Source organism: Rhinopithecus bieti, unplaced genomic scaffold (genome assembly GCF_001698545.2).
Source record: "Rhinopithecus bieti isolate Rb0 unplaced genomic scaffold, ASM169854v2 scaffold_26546, whole genome shotgun sequence".
NCBI lineage: Eukaryota > Metazoa > Chordata > Mammalia > Primates > Cercopithecidae > Rhinopithecus > Rhinopithecus bieti.
In genome coordinates this window covers 1,023,176-1,037,507 of record NW_016812367.1, presented here as the reverse complement: position 1 = coordinate 1,037,507, position 14,332 = coordinate 1,023,176, and the positions used below count along the sequence as shown (strand labels likewise).

Genomic DNA, 14,332 nt, shown 5'->3' with positions numbered 1-14,332 from the left:
CCAGCTGATTGGCCAGCTGATCAGAGAAACATGAGTGAGCCCAGCTGAGAGTAGACTCGTGAGAGATAGAAAGTGGTATTGTTTTAAACACTAGGTTTTGGAGGTGGTTTGTTATGCAATGGTAGTTAACTGACGTACCTTCCAAACTTACTCAACAGTAGGTAACATGTGTCTGCAGAGGCCTACAGGAATAATAAAGGTATCACCCTCATCCTACCAATAAGATAATGCCATCATTTTTCTCCCATGAAATTACTTTCTCATAATGAGTTCACATCAGGGTATCCTTAAACCTGTAATGTTACCATTACACTGACTTGGGTCCCTGGTTTCTCAAAAAAGAAAAGAACCAAACAATAGTACCAGAAGCATAATGAAACATTTCGGGAAGTACAAGGAACTTAGACAGAAATTTTACATGTGGAACTCACAAAAGATATAGCCTAAACCAGTCTCTGCCAAGGGAACATTTCAATGAGCAAGACAGTTGTTTAATGGCAACTGCAGGAGTAGAAGGTTGATAGAGAAGGATGGTATTCAGAGAAATTAAGGCAAAGAAGAACCTTTCCATAGCTACGAAGTGCCACAGTAACTCTAGATAGAGTCCCTTTTCCTGCCATGATGACCACAAGGTGAGCACCAGGACATATACTTTTACTACAAGTTTCATTTCATTTGCATGTTAGGTTCGAAAGCCAGTACATATAATTAAAATCTTGTATAGTTATTCTTGAAAAAAAAAATTTTTTTTTTTTGAGACGGAGTCTCGCTCTGTTGCCCAGGCTGGAGTGCGGTGGCACGATCTTGGCTCACTGCAAGCTCCACCTCCCAGGTTCACGCCATTCTCCTGCCTCAGCCTCCCGAGTAGCTGGGACTACAGGCGCCCGCCACCACGCCCAGCTAATTTTTTGTACTTTTAGTGGAGATAGGGTTTCACCGTGTTAGCCAGGATGGTCTCGATCTCCTGACCTTGTGATCCACCCGCCTCGGCCTCCCAAAGTGCTGGGATTACAGGCGTGAGCCACCGTGCCTGGCCTGAAATTCTTTATATGGCATATAAAGCACAATATACAGTCATCCCTTAGTACTCATAGGGGATCAGTTTCAGGACACCCCACAGATACCGAAATCTGCAGATGCTCAAATCTCTGACATAAAATGGTGTCATATTTGTATATAACCAATGCACATACTCCCACAATCTCCAGATTACTTATAATATTTAATACAATGTAAATGCTATGTAAATAGCTGCTATACCGTACTGTTCAGGGAATAATGACGAGGCAAAAAGTCTACACATGTTCAGTATAGACACAACCATCCTTTTTTTTTTTCTTGAATATTTTCTATCCACAATTGGTTGAATCCACAGATGTGCAGGAATGACTGTATATGGTTTTGTAGTTATAACCAATAATTCAAATGTATAATAAAACATATGATACGTGTGTTTTCTGTTTTTAAAAGCAAATACACAATTCTTATAAATTAAGTGTGTAATTAATGTGACTGCATTTAGTGCCAAAGTACTTGTGGAAGGCACTGGGGCGCAGTGGAAACAACACTGGCTTTGGCATTAATCCTGACCTCCATCACTTACCAGCTGTATGATGCTGAGCTAGTTCTACTTACCCTCTCTGTTTGCTCATCTGTAAAATGGGATTAAGTTTCAATTTGTAGGGTCAGCTGTGAGAAATAAATGTGATAAAGCACCTAGTCCACTGCTAGGCACATAGATGTTGCTCAACACATGGTATTAATCATTAACACCACAGGAACAATAGGAAACAATAAATGGTCACTGTATTTTACATGAACATGAGTCTCTCATATATGATGAATCTAAGCTGACTTGTTAGAAATCTTAATCTCTCCCCTCAACCCCATAAAGTCATTCCCTAAGTTCCCAAAATAATCTCTGCCTTTTTCTATGTCATGCTTTTGCTAAAGGGGATCCCTTGCTTAAAACCCACTTTCTTCTCATGTTTACCAGTGAGTAGCTGAGACGAAAGGCCCAATTTAAGTCCAGCCTCCTCCAGGCTTTCTCCTACAGAGTCCCTCTTGTAATTCACTTCTCCTCTCCCATCTCCTCCTAGTACACTGTGCCTTGGTTATAGTAGTTGTGCCTTCTATTTAATTTATTTACCTGTATCTTCTGTCCCTTCTACAAGAGGCAGGTGCCAGGTCTGATTCCTGTCTGGATCCCTCACGGAGCAGTACAGGGCCTGGCTTGAGGCATGGGCTCAGCTGGGCATGTGGTAGAGAACTCAGATTGGCTAGGTGTCCCCATGGCAATGCAGCTGTCAGGCAGTCCAATGAGACACTGCTTGAAATTACTGCTTTCTACAGAGAAAGGCCCATCTGTCCACCTGACCTCCAGAATGGTTCCAATCTTAACTGCGTTAGAGTAAAAGACTGCATTCTTTAGGGATTATGAGATGCCCCCAGTTAACCAAAATAATGTGACTCTCCCTAGAGCCAAAATGGTACACAAAATAAATGAGATTAGCCATCACTGGAAGTGACCTTACAGGACAGGTTGTCTTCCCAGTTAAAGCAAGAAACACAGGGCCTGAAAAGCTAATTAAGCTCTCATTGAAGCCGCCCACAGGACTGAGTGACGATACCACCCATGCTGCATAAAGCTACCCATAGGATTAAGTCACATTAGAGATACAAAGCACTTAGCTCAAGGGATCCAGGCAGTAGGCACTCAATCTATTATCTAAGCCCCTTGGCTGTTCTAAGTCTACACTGAAGACTAGTTTATCCACTGTCCGCTCGGAGTTTGGTACACTTGAGTCCTTCTTTCAGGCCCAGGCAGTTTGAGAAGGCCACTCCTAAAGCTGATGTCTTAACTCTAGGCCCTGGTGCCTGCCCCTGGGTATGATGCGCCTTGTGGAACTGGGAACTTTTTTCTGCTATTTTCATCTCCGCTTTAATTGCTAGAGGGCGATAAGAATCCCAAGCCCTAGAGATGTTATATTTAGTCAGTAATGCCACTGGTTCCTCCAAATTTTTGCTTTGGCAGAGAACAGCTCTTGGTTCAGAGTTCCCTTTGACTGTGATCTGCTGCCATTTTCCAAATTCTGGCATTCATGAACCCTTATGCCCTGAAAAGTCAGTCAAGCCAGACTTTCAATCAGCTGCTCCCAAGCTGTATGTTTAGCACCTGGCACAGTATTCCTACACAAAGAACATGATCAGCAAATGTTCATCGAATGAATGAAAACTCCAACCATTTTTCTTCATCACAAAGGCTGATGGAACTGATTCTTGAATCCAGCAGCCCGTTGTTCCTGCTCACCTCAGTTTAAATTTCAGAGACTCTGAGGATACAGCTCTAGCCTTAGGCAAAAGATGAGGGAAGAAAATTCTGGGGGTTCTACTGATTTTGGATCTCCTCAAAAAAGCTCCAAGATAATTTTTCTTCACTCTAAGCAAAACCAGAATCTCTGGAGAGTGTGAGATTACTCACAGGAGATCCATGCTGTAGCATGCACTGCCCCAGAGCAGTGAAGGGGCCAAGTGAGCTCTAGGTACACTCCAGGGCCTAAGGGGCTGGCATCTGTAGCCATTAAAATCATTATCTCTGCTCCCTTACCAGATTAGGCCCAAGACTTTTTTGCCTTGACCTGAGAAGCATTAAGTTAGGGCATTCTACTTTTTCCTGGATAAAAGAGAGATAAAATCAAAGGAAGAGGAAGCCACTTTTTTTCATGGAACACCATTTTTTAACTGAAAGAATGACTTACTATTTAGACTTGGGAATTGGCAGACATTTTCTCAAAAAAATGAACAATGAATAAAATTAGCCTGTCACTTCAAGGAAAACAACTGATGGTATTTATGATGATATAAAATGCAAGCTTTCAAGTGAAAATTAGAATTCTGAAACTTTTGTCCACCACTATGAGTTTCACAGCTTCCAAATACTTGAAGACTTTTCTGATGAAATTGGTGGTGATATTAACAAATGTCATCTTTTGGTACTGTAAAATGAAATGGAAAACATTTGGAAGATCTGCAAAATCCAGTGAGCCTATTTTCCAAATGACCAAAGCATGATGGATTCAAAGCACTGGTTTGACCAATAGATTTTAGTGTAAATGAGTATGAAGACTTCACTGATAAGGGCTCAAATTCAATACTGGAAATTATCTGGCAAGTCTACTGAAACACTCCTCTCTTTTTCACTTACATATTTGTGTGAGGTTGGATTTTTTTTCATATACTTCAACCAAAACAATGTATTGCAACAGATTGAATACAGAAGCATATATGAGAAGCCAGCTTTAGTCTATTAAGCCAGATGGAAAGTAATTTGCAAAAATGAAAAGAAGACCATTCTTCTAATTTTTTTTTTTTTAAAGATGAAATCTCGCTCTGTCACCCAGGCTGGAGTGCAGTGTTATGATCTCAGCTCACTGCAACCACCACCTCCTGGGTTCAAGCGATTCTCCTGCCTCAGCCTCCCAAGTGGCTAGGATTACAGGCGCCCGCCAACATGCCTGGCTAATTTTTTTTTTTTTTTTTGAGACGGAGCCTCGCTCTGTTGCCCAGGCTGGAGTGCAGTGGTGTGATCTCCGCTCACTGCAAGCTCCGCCTCCTGGGTTCACACCATTCTCCTGCCTCAGCCTCCCAAGTAGCTGGGAGTACAGGTGCCTGCCACTACGCCCTGCTAATTTTTTGTATTTTTTAGTAGAGATGGGGTTTCACTGTGTTAGCCAGGATGGTCTCGATCTCCTGACCTTGTGATCTGCCCGCCTCAGCCTTCCAGAGTGCTGGGATTACAGGCGTGAGCCACCGCGCCCGGCCCACCTGGCTAATTTTTGTATTTTCAGTAGAGACAGGGTTTCACCATGTTGGCCATGCTGGTCTCGAACTCCTTACCTCAAGTGATCCGCCTGCCTCAGCCTCTCAAAGTGCTGGCATTACAGGCATGAGCCACTACGCCTGGCCATTCTCCTAATTTTTTTCTGGAAAATATAGTTTTCATTAAAAATTGTTATGTTAACATGATAGCTTCAATACTGTCTTTCTTAAATGAATTAGTGACAAAATATTTTAAAACTTTCTCAGCTTTAATATTTAATTTGGTAAATATCAATAGATATAAACAACATAAACAAAGGCCTCAAAGGCCGGAAGCGGTGGCTCAAGCCTGTAATCCCAGCACTTTGGGAGGCCGAGACAGGCGAATCACGAGGTCAGAAGATCGAGACCATCCTGGCTAATGTGGTGAAACCCCATCTATACTAAAAAAATACAAAAAACTAGCTGGGCGAGGTGGCGGGCGCCTGTAGTCCCAGCTACTCGGGAGGCTGAGGCAGGAGAATGGTGTAAACCCGGGAGGCGGAGTTTGCAGTGAGCTGAGATCCGGCCACTGCACTCCAGCCTGGGCAACAGAGCGAGACCCCCCTAAAAAAAAAAAAAAAAAAAAAAAAAAGCTCTTTGGGTTCCTCAATCATTTTTAGGAATATATAAGGGTCTCCTGAGGTTGGAAGATTGCTCAAGCCCAAGTGACGGACGTTGCAGTGAGCCAAGACTGCACCACTGTACTTCAAACTGGGTAACGGTGAGAGCCTGTCTCAAGAAAAAAAAAAAAAAAAAAAAAAAGAGCTCTTTGGGGCATGACTTAATTTCTAGCTTGGCCTTTCTATCCCCAATTTGGGAATAACCCATTGCCAGACCAGACAGCTGTCAAGGACTACTCTGAAGCTGGATTGAATTTCCAGTACTCAACTTGGCCTCATTCATCCCATGGATTCTTTTTCATCTCCAGGGTTTGTGTATGTTTGTACAGGATTTCCCCAAGACACATGCTGTATCTAACCAGCTGCCCTGCAACAGATCCCAAATTCTATTTTGAAATGGCCCACTGGAGCACTCTACTCTCAAGGCACCCAACTCCAAGAGCCTCTCTGTCACCAAGGCAGGCAGAGGACAACACGAGCAGCTAAAATTCCCTTTCAGAAGCAGAGAAAATGATCAATCCTCAGCCTAGAAAAACTCATTGTCATAGTTAACATCACTCACTCTTCCATTCACCCATTCATTCCCTCATTCAACATTCTCAGAGTCCGTATCTCCTGCCAATTGTGCTAAGTGCTGGGAAACATCTATCCTTGACAATTCCTATTCATTCCCTAAGATTCTGGTCAAAGGTCAATGAAGCTTTTGCTGGTCAAGCTAAGCACAACTGATTCTATTTAGTATAGCATCATCAAAATGTGCCATAGGTGTATTCTGTCTGTTCCTAAATTCCTGGTAGAATGTAAGCTCTCTGGGGGCGGGGTGTGGACCTTGGTCATTTAAGTATGCACAGGAACCTAACTTGGCTTGGGCCTGGCACATTGCAGGCATTCACTGCATAAACAAATGAAAGCTTAAAGCCCATCTGGCTCATGTCTCAGCTTTTTAACACAAAGGCAGAATGTAAAACAGAGTCAAACCAGTGCATTTCCCAACATGCTATAAGTCACTCTGAGCCACTGATGAGAGGGCAATCAGTGAGAAGAATCTCAGACCATTCTAATGCTGACAATCAGAGCTGCAGTTAATTCTTAAGAGAGTTGACACAACCCTACCTCAGTGCCCTGGAGCTGTTACCCAAACTTCCATGCAGGCTGTGGGCTTAGGCCCTTCCAGGAGGTAGAACAGCTGTTTCACACTGTAAGACTAGTCAGTGGAGAATCCTTTCTGGTTGTACAAGCTCGGTTGGGAGTGAGTCTCTCTGATCCTAGTGACCTTAACCCTAAAAGTTTCTCAGTTTTAATATCCCCACAAGGCTAGCTCATCTGCTGAACTGCCTCCTGGGTGCAATCAGCCACAAGGAGGGCCAAAGCCGCAGATTTACCTGAATCCTCAGGTCAAACTGCCACTCTGCTACTGTAACCCCAGCACACGTTACTCATGGAGGAGGAAGAGCATGAACTTTGGGGATGAGACACAGTTGTGAGTTCAAATCCCAATTGTCATTTTCAATATGATCTTGGAATATTACTCAATTTCTTTGAGCCTCAATTTCCTCATTTATGAAATGGGAATAAAACCATATTTTACAGAGTTGTGAGGACAGAAGGAAATAAATTATGTAAAGTACCTGGCCTGGGCCTGGCACAAAGTAGGTGCTCAATACCCGTTAGTTTCTTTCCTCTTCTGCCCTGGAAGAAATGACAGGGAAACTTACTAAGTGAGACTTGCCCAAACCAAATTTATTTCTTGAAGCAAAGGACAGAGGACTAGACAAGTGACTTCAAGGCCTCTTTGAACCCCCAGCTCCTTGTTTTCTGGCTATAACTTCCTAATAAAACCTTCAGTGTTTGCAGTTCCACCAGCCCCTTCTTTCTGCCTTAGTTTCCCTACATCATTTTTCACAGTAGATAGATCTACTTGTAGCTACTACTTGTGCTAAGCATGCTAAGAATGGGGGGGTGGGTGGGTTGGAAATAATAAAGGGAGCTAAGGGCCTTTGGTGGAGAATGAAGGGGAGTTGGACGGCAGCATGTTGGCCCACAGGCTGCGCAACCATGCAGCTGCTGTGCTGGGAGCCACCCAGAGTTTGAAGGGCGAAGGCAGACTCACAGGCACAGAACTGAAGGCACAAACACAGGGCCCTTCCCAAGACATAGCATGCCTCTCCTCAGTCCTTCTCTGTTTCTGCACATCCTGCCAAGAAGGACCAAATACATAAAGTAGTCACACCTTCACATATGCTGTTCCTTCTGCCTTTTTCTTCTCTTTTTTTTTTAGGCTCGATCTGGGTGTTACATCCTCTTAAGTCCATAGGAAGAATGAACTTGGCTTTGCTCTGGGATACCCTAACACTTTTTTGTTTAAAAACATATCTCTAGAATAGAGCTTATCAAATATATTCTACTGGTTGAAATCTGTCCTTTCCACAATACTGTGAGCTTTTCAAGGGCAGAGCCTGTCCCCTACAAGTCACTGTATTGCAGTCATTCAGCAGAGGCTGTAGCACAGAGCAGGCACAGGTCAGTATTTGGATACACAATGGAAGATTAGCAGTTGGCAAATATCATTAATAGATCAGAACTGGGGGAAGGTTTTCTGTTCTGTTTTAAACTAAGGTTGTTTCTATTCTTGCTTATGGAAAAGCTCCTCCCTGGGAAGCCCATTGTTTGAATATCCTAGGTCTCCTCAAAGATCCCCCTGGCACCCTCGATTCGGCAGCTCCCAGACCCAGCCACATGTTAGAGTCACTTGGGGACAATTCAACAATAGACACCTGGGATCCAGACCTGGAGACTGATTCTGTAAGTCTGGGATAGGGTCCAGCAAAGCACAGGGGATCTGATGATTATTAGGTTGGGGCAAGGGAGAGGTGGAATCAAGCAATCACAGCTGTCTCTCTCACTGAGAATTACTTCTTCACATGACATCAGAGAATATATTGAAGCACATCACGTTCTCTTTCCTGCTTAAAACCTTTCATTGATTCCTCACCACCTACAGGATAAAGCCCAAACCTCTTGGTGTGGTTTTCAAGAACCCTGCTAGCCCCTCCAGCCAGATCTCTCCTGACTCTCCAAATGAGTGGTGCTCACCCTGGGTCTTTGTACAAGTTCCTTCCTTTGTTTGGACTCTTTTCTCCCACCTTGTTCTCTGGAGAACCTTGAAGACTCAGCTCTGAGAAGCATTCTCTGACCCATCTTCCTCTAGGTTACGTCTTGGGCAACCCCGACACCAAATATCTACAATACTCGGAGCTGCCACTCGTGTTAAGCACACAGCACTTCTTGGACCCTAACATTAACCTTGTAAGACTGGATTGTCTTGTTTTTTCTTTTGAGACGGAGTCTCACTCTGTCGCCCAGGCTGGAGTGCAGTGGCACGATCTCGGCTCAGTGCAAGCACCGCCTCCCAGGTTCACGCCATTCTCCTGCCTCAGCCTCCCAAGTAGCTGGGACTATAGGCGCCCACCACCTCGCCCGGCTAGTTTTTTGTATTTTTAGTAGAGATGGGGTTTCACTGTGTTAGCCAGGATGGTCTCGATCTACTGACCTCGTGATCTGCCCACCTCAGCCTCCCAAAGTGCTGGGAATACAGGCGTGAGCCACCACGCCTGGCCTGGATTGTCATTTTATACATAAGAAAACAAACCAAGAGGCTGAAACACTTCCAAAGGCCACTTAATAGGGTCCAGGATGGCCGGGCACGGTGGCTCACACCTGTAACCTCAGCACTTTGGGAAGCCGAGCCAGATGGATCACAAAGTCAGGAGATCGAGACCACAGTGAAACCCTGTCTCTACTAAAAATACAAAAAATTAGCTGCGAGCGGTGGTGGGCGCCTGTAGTCCCAGCTACTCGGGAGGCTGAGGCAGGAGAATGGTGTGAACCCGGGAGGCGGAGCTTGCAGCGAGCCAAGATCGCACCACTGTGCTCCAGCCTGGGCGACAGAGTGAGACTCCATCTCACACACACACACAAAAAAAGTGTCCAGGATTTGAACCCTTATTTAGAGGAAGCCAATGTTATATCTCCTTCTAGCATCACTGCAATTACTATACACACGATCTCTAGACTATGAGCCCCTTGTGGGAAGGGACTATGTCTGATTCACTTCTGCATGCACAGCTAGCCCAGGCCTGGCACAGAGCTGGGATCGGTTAATATTTGCACAATAAATGCCATGTGAGATAAGACTGGGCATCACAGCATGCAAACGGCTGGCCTAAATGAACGAATAACTGCCAACCTGGCCCAGTTTGGGGGCAGATAAGAACGAAGTGGTAGAATCCTCACTTATTAGAATTTAGTTTAACAGCCAGGCATTGAGGATATAAGGAGCACAGGACCACACACAGTATATACCCCCCAAATAAATTAAAACATAGACCCTGCTCTAAAAACTTCTAGATGAGGTAAGTAAAGGTGTTAGGATCATCTATCTGACATCAGAAATTAAAATTTAAAACTCAGCTGGGTGCAGTGGCATGCACATGTAGTCCCAGCTATTTGGGAGGCTTAAGGAGAAGTATCACTTGAGTCCAGGAGTTTGAGGATAGCCTGAGCAACACAGCAAGATCCTATCTCTAAATAAAAAAAAATAAAATAAAATCCTAAGTCGGTAAGTCTTCATTTTCAAAGGTCTTTTGACATTTTTACTGAGTGAGTCTCTACTGGCTTACAAAGAAGAACCAGAGGTGGCAGGGATCCCCTCAGTACCATTTCCTCCTACTGACAATGGAAGCTGTGCAGGCTGGGCAGGCAGTGATTCCAAGGGGGAGGTCCCCAAAGATAGGAACTGTCTTATCCATCTGTGCACCCCAAATAAAGGTCCTGGCACAGAGGTTGTTTTGATATCTGCTGAGTGAATTAAACATAATGAGATGGTTTTATTAAAGATACTGACTAATCATCTGCTCCAATTTCTTGAGGAAGCAGTGGGAGAATCGGATCTCTAGAGACCCTTTAAACTAGACTGGGCAAAGGCCCAGAGAATGATGTGGAGGGGACCAAGAGGTGGACAAGGGTAGGATGAGCTCACCTCTCCTCACCAACTGCTGGTTTACATCCTAGCAAGTCTCCTGGGGGCTTATTGAGTGTACCTGGATTACAAACTGAGTGGTCCAAGAGAGACGAAAGACAGCTAGCAGAGCTAATAGGCCAGAACACTCAGGCTTTGTATGGCCACCTGGCACAGCTCCTGCCACCTCTCTTAGGTGAGGCGCCTCTATGTACTAGCTGCTACATAGGTTGCTTCTCTTGTGAAGTATTATTTATTTATTTTTTTTTAAGGAGAAGGAGATGGGGTTTCCCTCTGTCCCCCAGGCTGGGGTGGAGTGGCGTGCACTTGAAGTCCTGGGTAACTTGAACTCCTGGGTTCAAGCAATCCTCCCGCCTCAGCATCCCAAGTAGCTGAGATTATAGGTATGTACCCATGCCCAGCTAAGTTTTGATTTCATTTTTTTTGTAGAACCAGAGAGCTCACTATGTCACCAAGGCTGGTCTCAAACTTCTGGCCTCAAGGGATCCTCCTGCCTCAGCCTCCCAAAGTACTGGGATTACAGGCGTGAGCCACCAAGGCCTCTTGTGAAGTTCTTGATGGGGTCAGAGAGAAGCAACTTGCAGAGTCACAAAGCTAGGAGGCTAAGCTGGGAATTCAATCCAAGTCTCTAAACACTACTCCCCACTGCCTCCTATAATTGCTTTTTCAGTTGTTCCTTGTTTGTTTGTTTTTTCCTTTGCTAATAAGGTAGTAACTGTTTCAGTCTTCTTGTGCTGTAAATAAGGATTTGGGTTGTTAGGAAACAGATCAATGTGGTTTAGTGGCCTGAAACAATTGAAAGTTAAGCCGTTTGGGATCCCAATTAAACTCAAGGTCCTGCTTTAAAATTGTACAGGTTATGCAAATGAGTGAAGGGGCCTGGAAAGAACCAGAAGAGGCCTAAGGAGCACAGGCTGTCTAAAAGGGCCAAATGCTACTCAGAGACTACTGATTACTGCCTTGTGGAAAAGTGGACCCAGCATCACCATATCTTTAGTTTAAAAAGAGCCCCAAATCCAAATGTGTGGGAAACCTTTTGATCTTTAAAATATGGTCTCAAATGAAAATACAAACAGAAACAAAGCAATGTGTGAGCTGGGGCATTCCAACAAGCCTGTGGACTGGGAGTGGTTCTATTTGCCACCTTGGAATTCAGTTTCGTATATGACACTGAGTTTCATCTTCCTTATCCACTCTGTATACGTAAGACAGGGCTATGAGTGGCAGTGAGAGCCAGAGAACCTCAACAAAGACACGCTTGCAGGCAGAGCAATGACTGAACCCTACCTTTCTACTAGGTGCTTTGCACCAGGGCACAAAAGCCTGCTTCCAGACCCCACCCCCAGTCAAAGTGGGGCATAATCAGAACCGAATTTACCAGTTTGTTTCCCTTCTTTGGGGCTGTAGTTTAAAAAAAAAAAAAAAAAAAAACTTGTTAAAAATCCTCCAAACTACCTAAGAGTCCTCTTCTTTTCTTTTGTCTGACACCTATAGATGGAGTCATTTGGGCAAATGTTTAGTTGCTCTGAGTTTCTGTTTCTTCATCTGAAAAATGGGGTAATAATATTTATATCCTCTAGTTTGTTGATCAACATTTGTTAACCACCAGGCACAGGGGTACAATGGTGACTGACATGGCTCCTGAACTCACAGAGTTCACAAATAAAACCAGATAATCAAATCAATGGTCAATTCATCATATGTGTGCTAAATGCTGCGGAGAAATACAGTGGAGGGGGAAAGATTATAAGTAAGGTATGTAAAGTGCCTGGCACAAATAAATGAATCAGTAGGTCAGGCAGTGGAGTAGACAAGAACATGGTAGGAAACTAGATGTCAAAGCAATTGATGAAGCTTAGAGCTCTTGGCAAAGTTATATCCTCAATAAAAACTGAATGGTTGAGCCATCATCCAAGCTTTCTGGCATCTCTATGTGGCAGAGACCCTAAAGTATTCTATGGTCTGCTGAATGAGAAGAAGAGAAGACAACAGCTTCCTGACTCTCCCTTCTCCCACTCTCCCTTTTTGGGTAACAGCACTCCCAGGGGGGTCCCAGAGTAGGCTGGTGGGGGAAGCAGCCTCAGGGTTGGAAGCTAGACCCAGTAGGGGTCGGGGGTCCCACCTGGGGAGTCTCCTATGGAAGCAGTGTCAGCCTAGGATAGGAGATGGGGACAGGGATGAAGGTGGAGCTTCTGACACTCAATAAGTGGTGACATTTTCATTAATTAAAAACCTTATTGTGATCTGAGACACAAGGAAATCAGCATGAAAACTGGGTTACAATAAGCAGGGGTTCTGGACTGATTCATTTTCTCTCTCATTCACCTAGTTATTTTTACTCTGTGTTAGCAAGGCCCTGGGCGAGGCGTGGAGGATCAGAGATAGATGGCATAGTCTGTGTCCCTGTGGAGTTCACAGTCCAGGGCAGGCAACAGACATATCAACAGAACGTTTCATCACAGAAAGGGGAGTGCTACCAGAGGGAGGCACAGAGGGCTGTGGGCACAGAGAGGGCACCTGACGCAACTGGGGAGGTCAGGGGAGGCTTTGTAGGAAGGTACCCCAAATGGCAACCCCACTCACATGCACAATTCCAGAGATTCTACTAGAAGGCTGTCAAGAGCCATGCCTTCTGGCTGCACCAGCCTCCCAGAGTCCCCTGCTGCCCGATGCAGTGTCTGCAGAGCCAAACGCATCTTCCGCCACGCCTCATCCTCATCCGGCGCCGCATCCGACCCTCCAAGACTCCTGCAGGAGCCTGCCTTCCTGGGCAGGCTCAGCCAAAAGACCAACTCAAAACTCTTTTGTCAGAGCAAGCTTAGGGAGAGCCACCCAGCCCCGAGTGCCACAACCCTCCCAGAGCAACCGTGGCCCATGTCACCCCCGCCTCTCAGTGAACACTGGCAGGGTACCTCCCATTATCTCCTTTGCTCAAAAGAAAGTGACCTTCCTCCAGGTGGCAAGCTGGAAGCTTTGGAGAATCGAGAATCCTCCTACTGTTCACTCTCAGCAGGATTCTCCAAACCCGGGATCTCAGGGTCGGGGCGGGCTGCCTTTCGGGGCAGGGGAAGGCAGAAAGGGCAGGTTCTGCTGGGTTTCCACCTCCATGCAGAAACCCCACCAAAAACTCTTCCGGGCAGCCTGGCTGTCTGCTCCGACTGCTCTGCTGGGTATGGCGAGGAGGTGCCAGGAGACACAGCTGCTGAGGGGGCCGCGGCTGCAGGCGGTGCAGGGGACGGAGTGGAGCCGTTCCCGAGGGGAAAGGGAAGAGGCTGCAGCCGTCCAGTCCCAGAGCCCCGAGATGGCCTGTGGCTGAGGGAGCAGGTGGGCCCAGGGGGAGGTGGCGGGCCGAGAGAGGAGCTGCGGCCTCGGGATCACAGCCCAGTCCCAGTGTGGGTTTACGGCCAGACGTTAGTCTCTGCTCCAGCCCGGAGGCGGCGGGGAGAAGGGAGCAGCTTCAGCCTAGTCGCAGGAGCGCGGACCGAGCTTCGGCTTTGGGGAGAGGGGTCCAGCCTCCATTCCCGCCCCGGGGGAGAAAGCTTCGGCGCCGGACCCGGGGGAAGGCTGCTGCCCAGCCGCGGCAGGATGGCCCATTCCCAACCCCGCCCCACTCCCGCTCCCGTTCGGGGGAGGTGAAAGCGCCCGGGCCGCCGAAGTCGCCTCGCTCGCTCCTACCTGCGGGCCGGGCACCAGGTTGGGTTCGTCGTCCTCCCTGGGGCCGTCGCGATCGGGCTCCGCCGGTGCCTCCGGGGGGCCTGCACCCGCTCCCGCCTCCAGGCTTGGCGGCGGCGGGGCTCGGGCGCCTGGGGCTTCT

At 46.4% G+C, this 14,332-nt stretch overlaps 1 protein-coding gene across 1 annotated transcript in view; it reads right to left on the bottom strand.

The window, feature by feature from the left end:
* FAM193B (family with sequence similarity 193 member B) overlaps positions 1–14,332 on the bottom strand; it is a 35,841-nt gene that overhangs the window by 21,085 nt on the left and 424 nt on the right. The window contains 2 exon segments of the mRNA XM_017896032.1: positions 14,194–14,312; positions 14,315–14,332. The exon segment at positions 14,315–14,332 is cut by the window's right edge and continues 14 nt beyond it. Coding sequence (XP_017751521.1) covers positions 14,194–14,312; positions 14,315–14,332 — 137 coding nt within the window.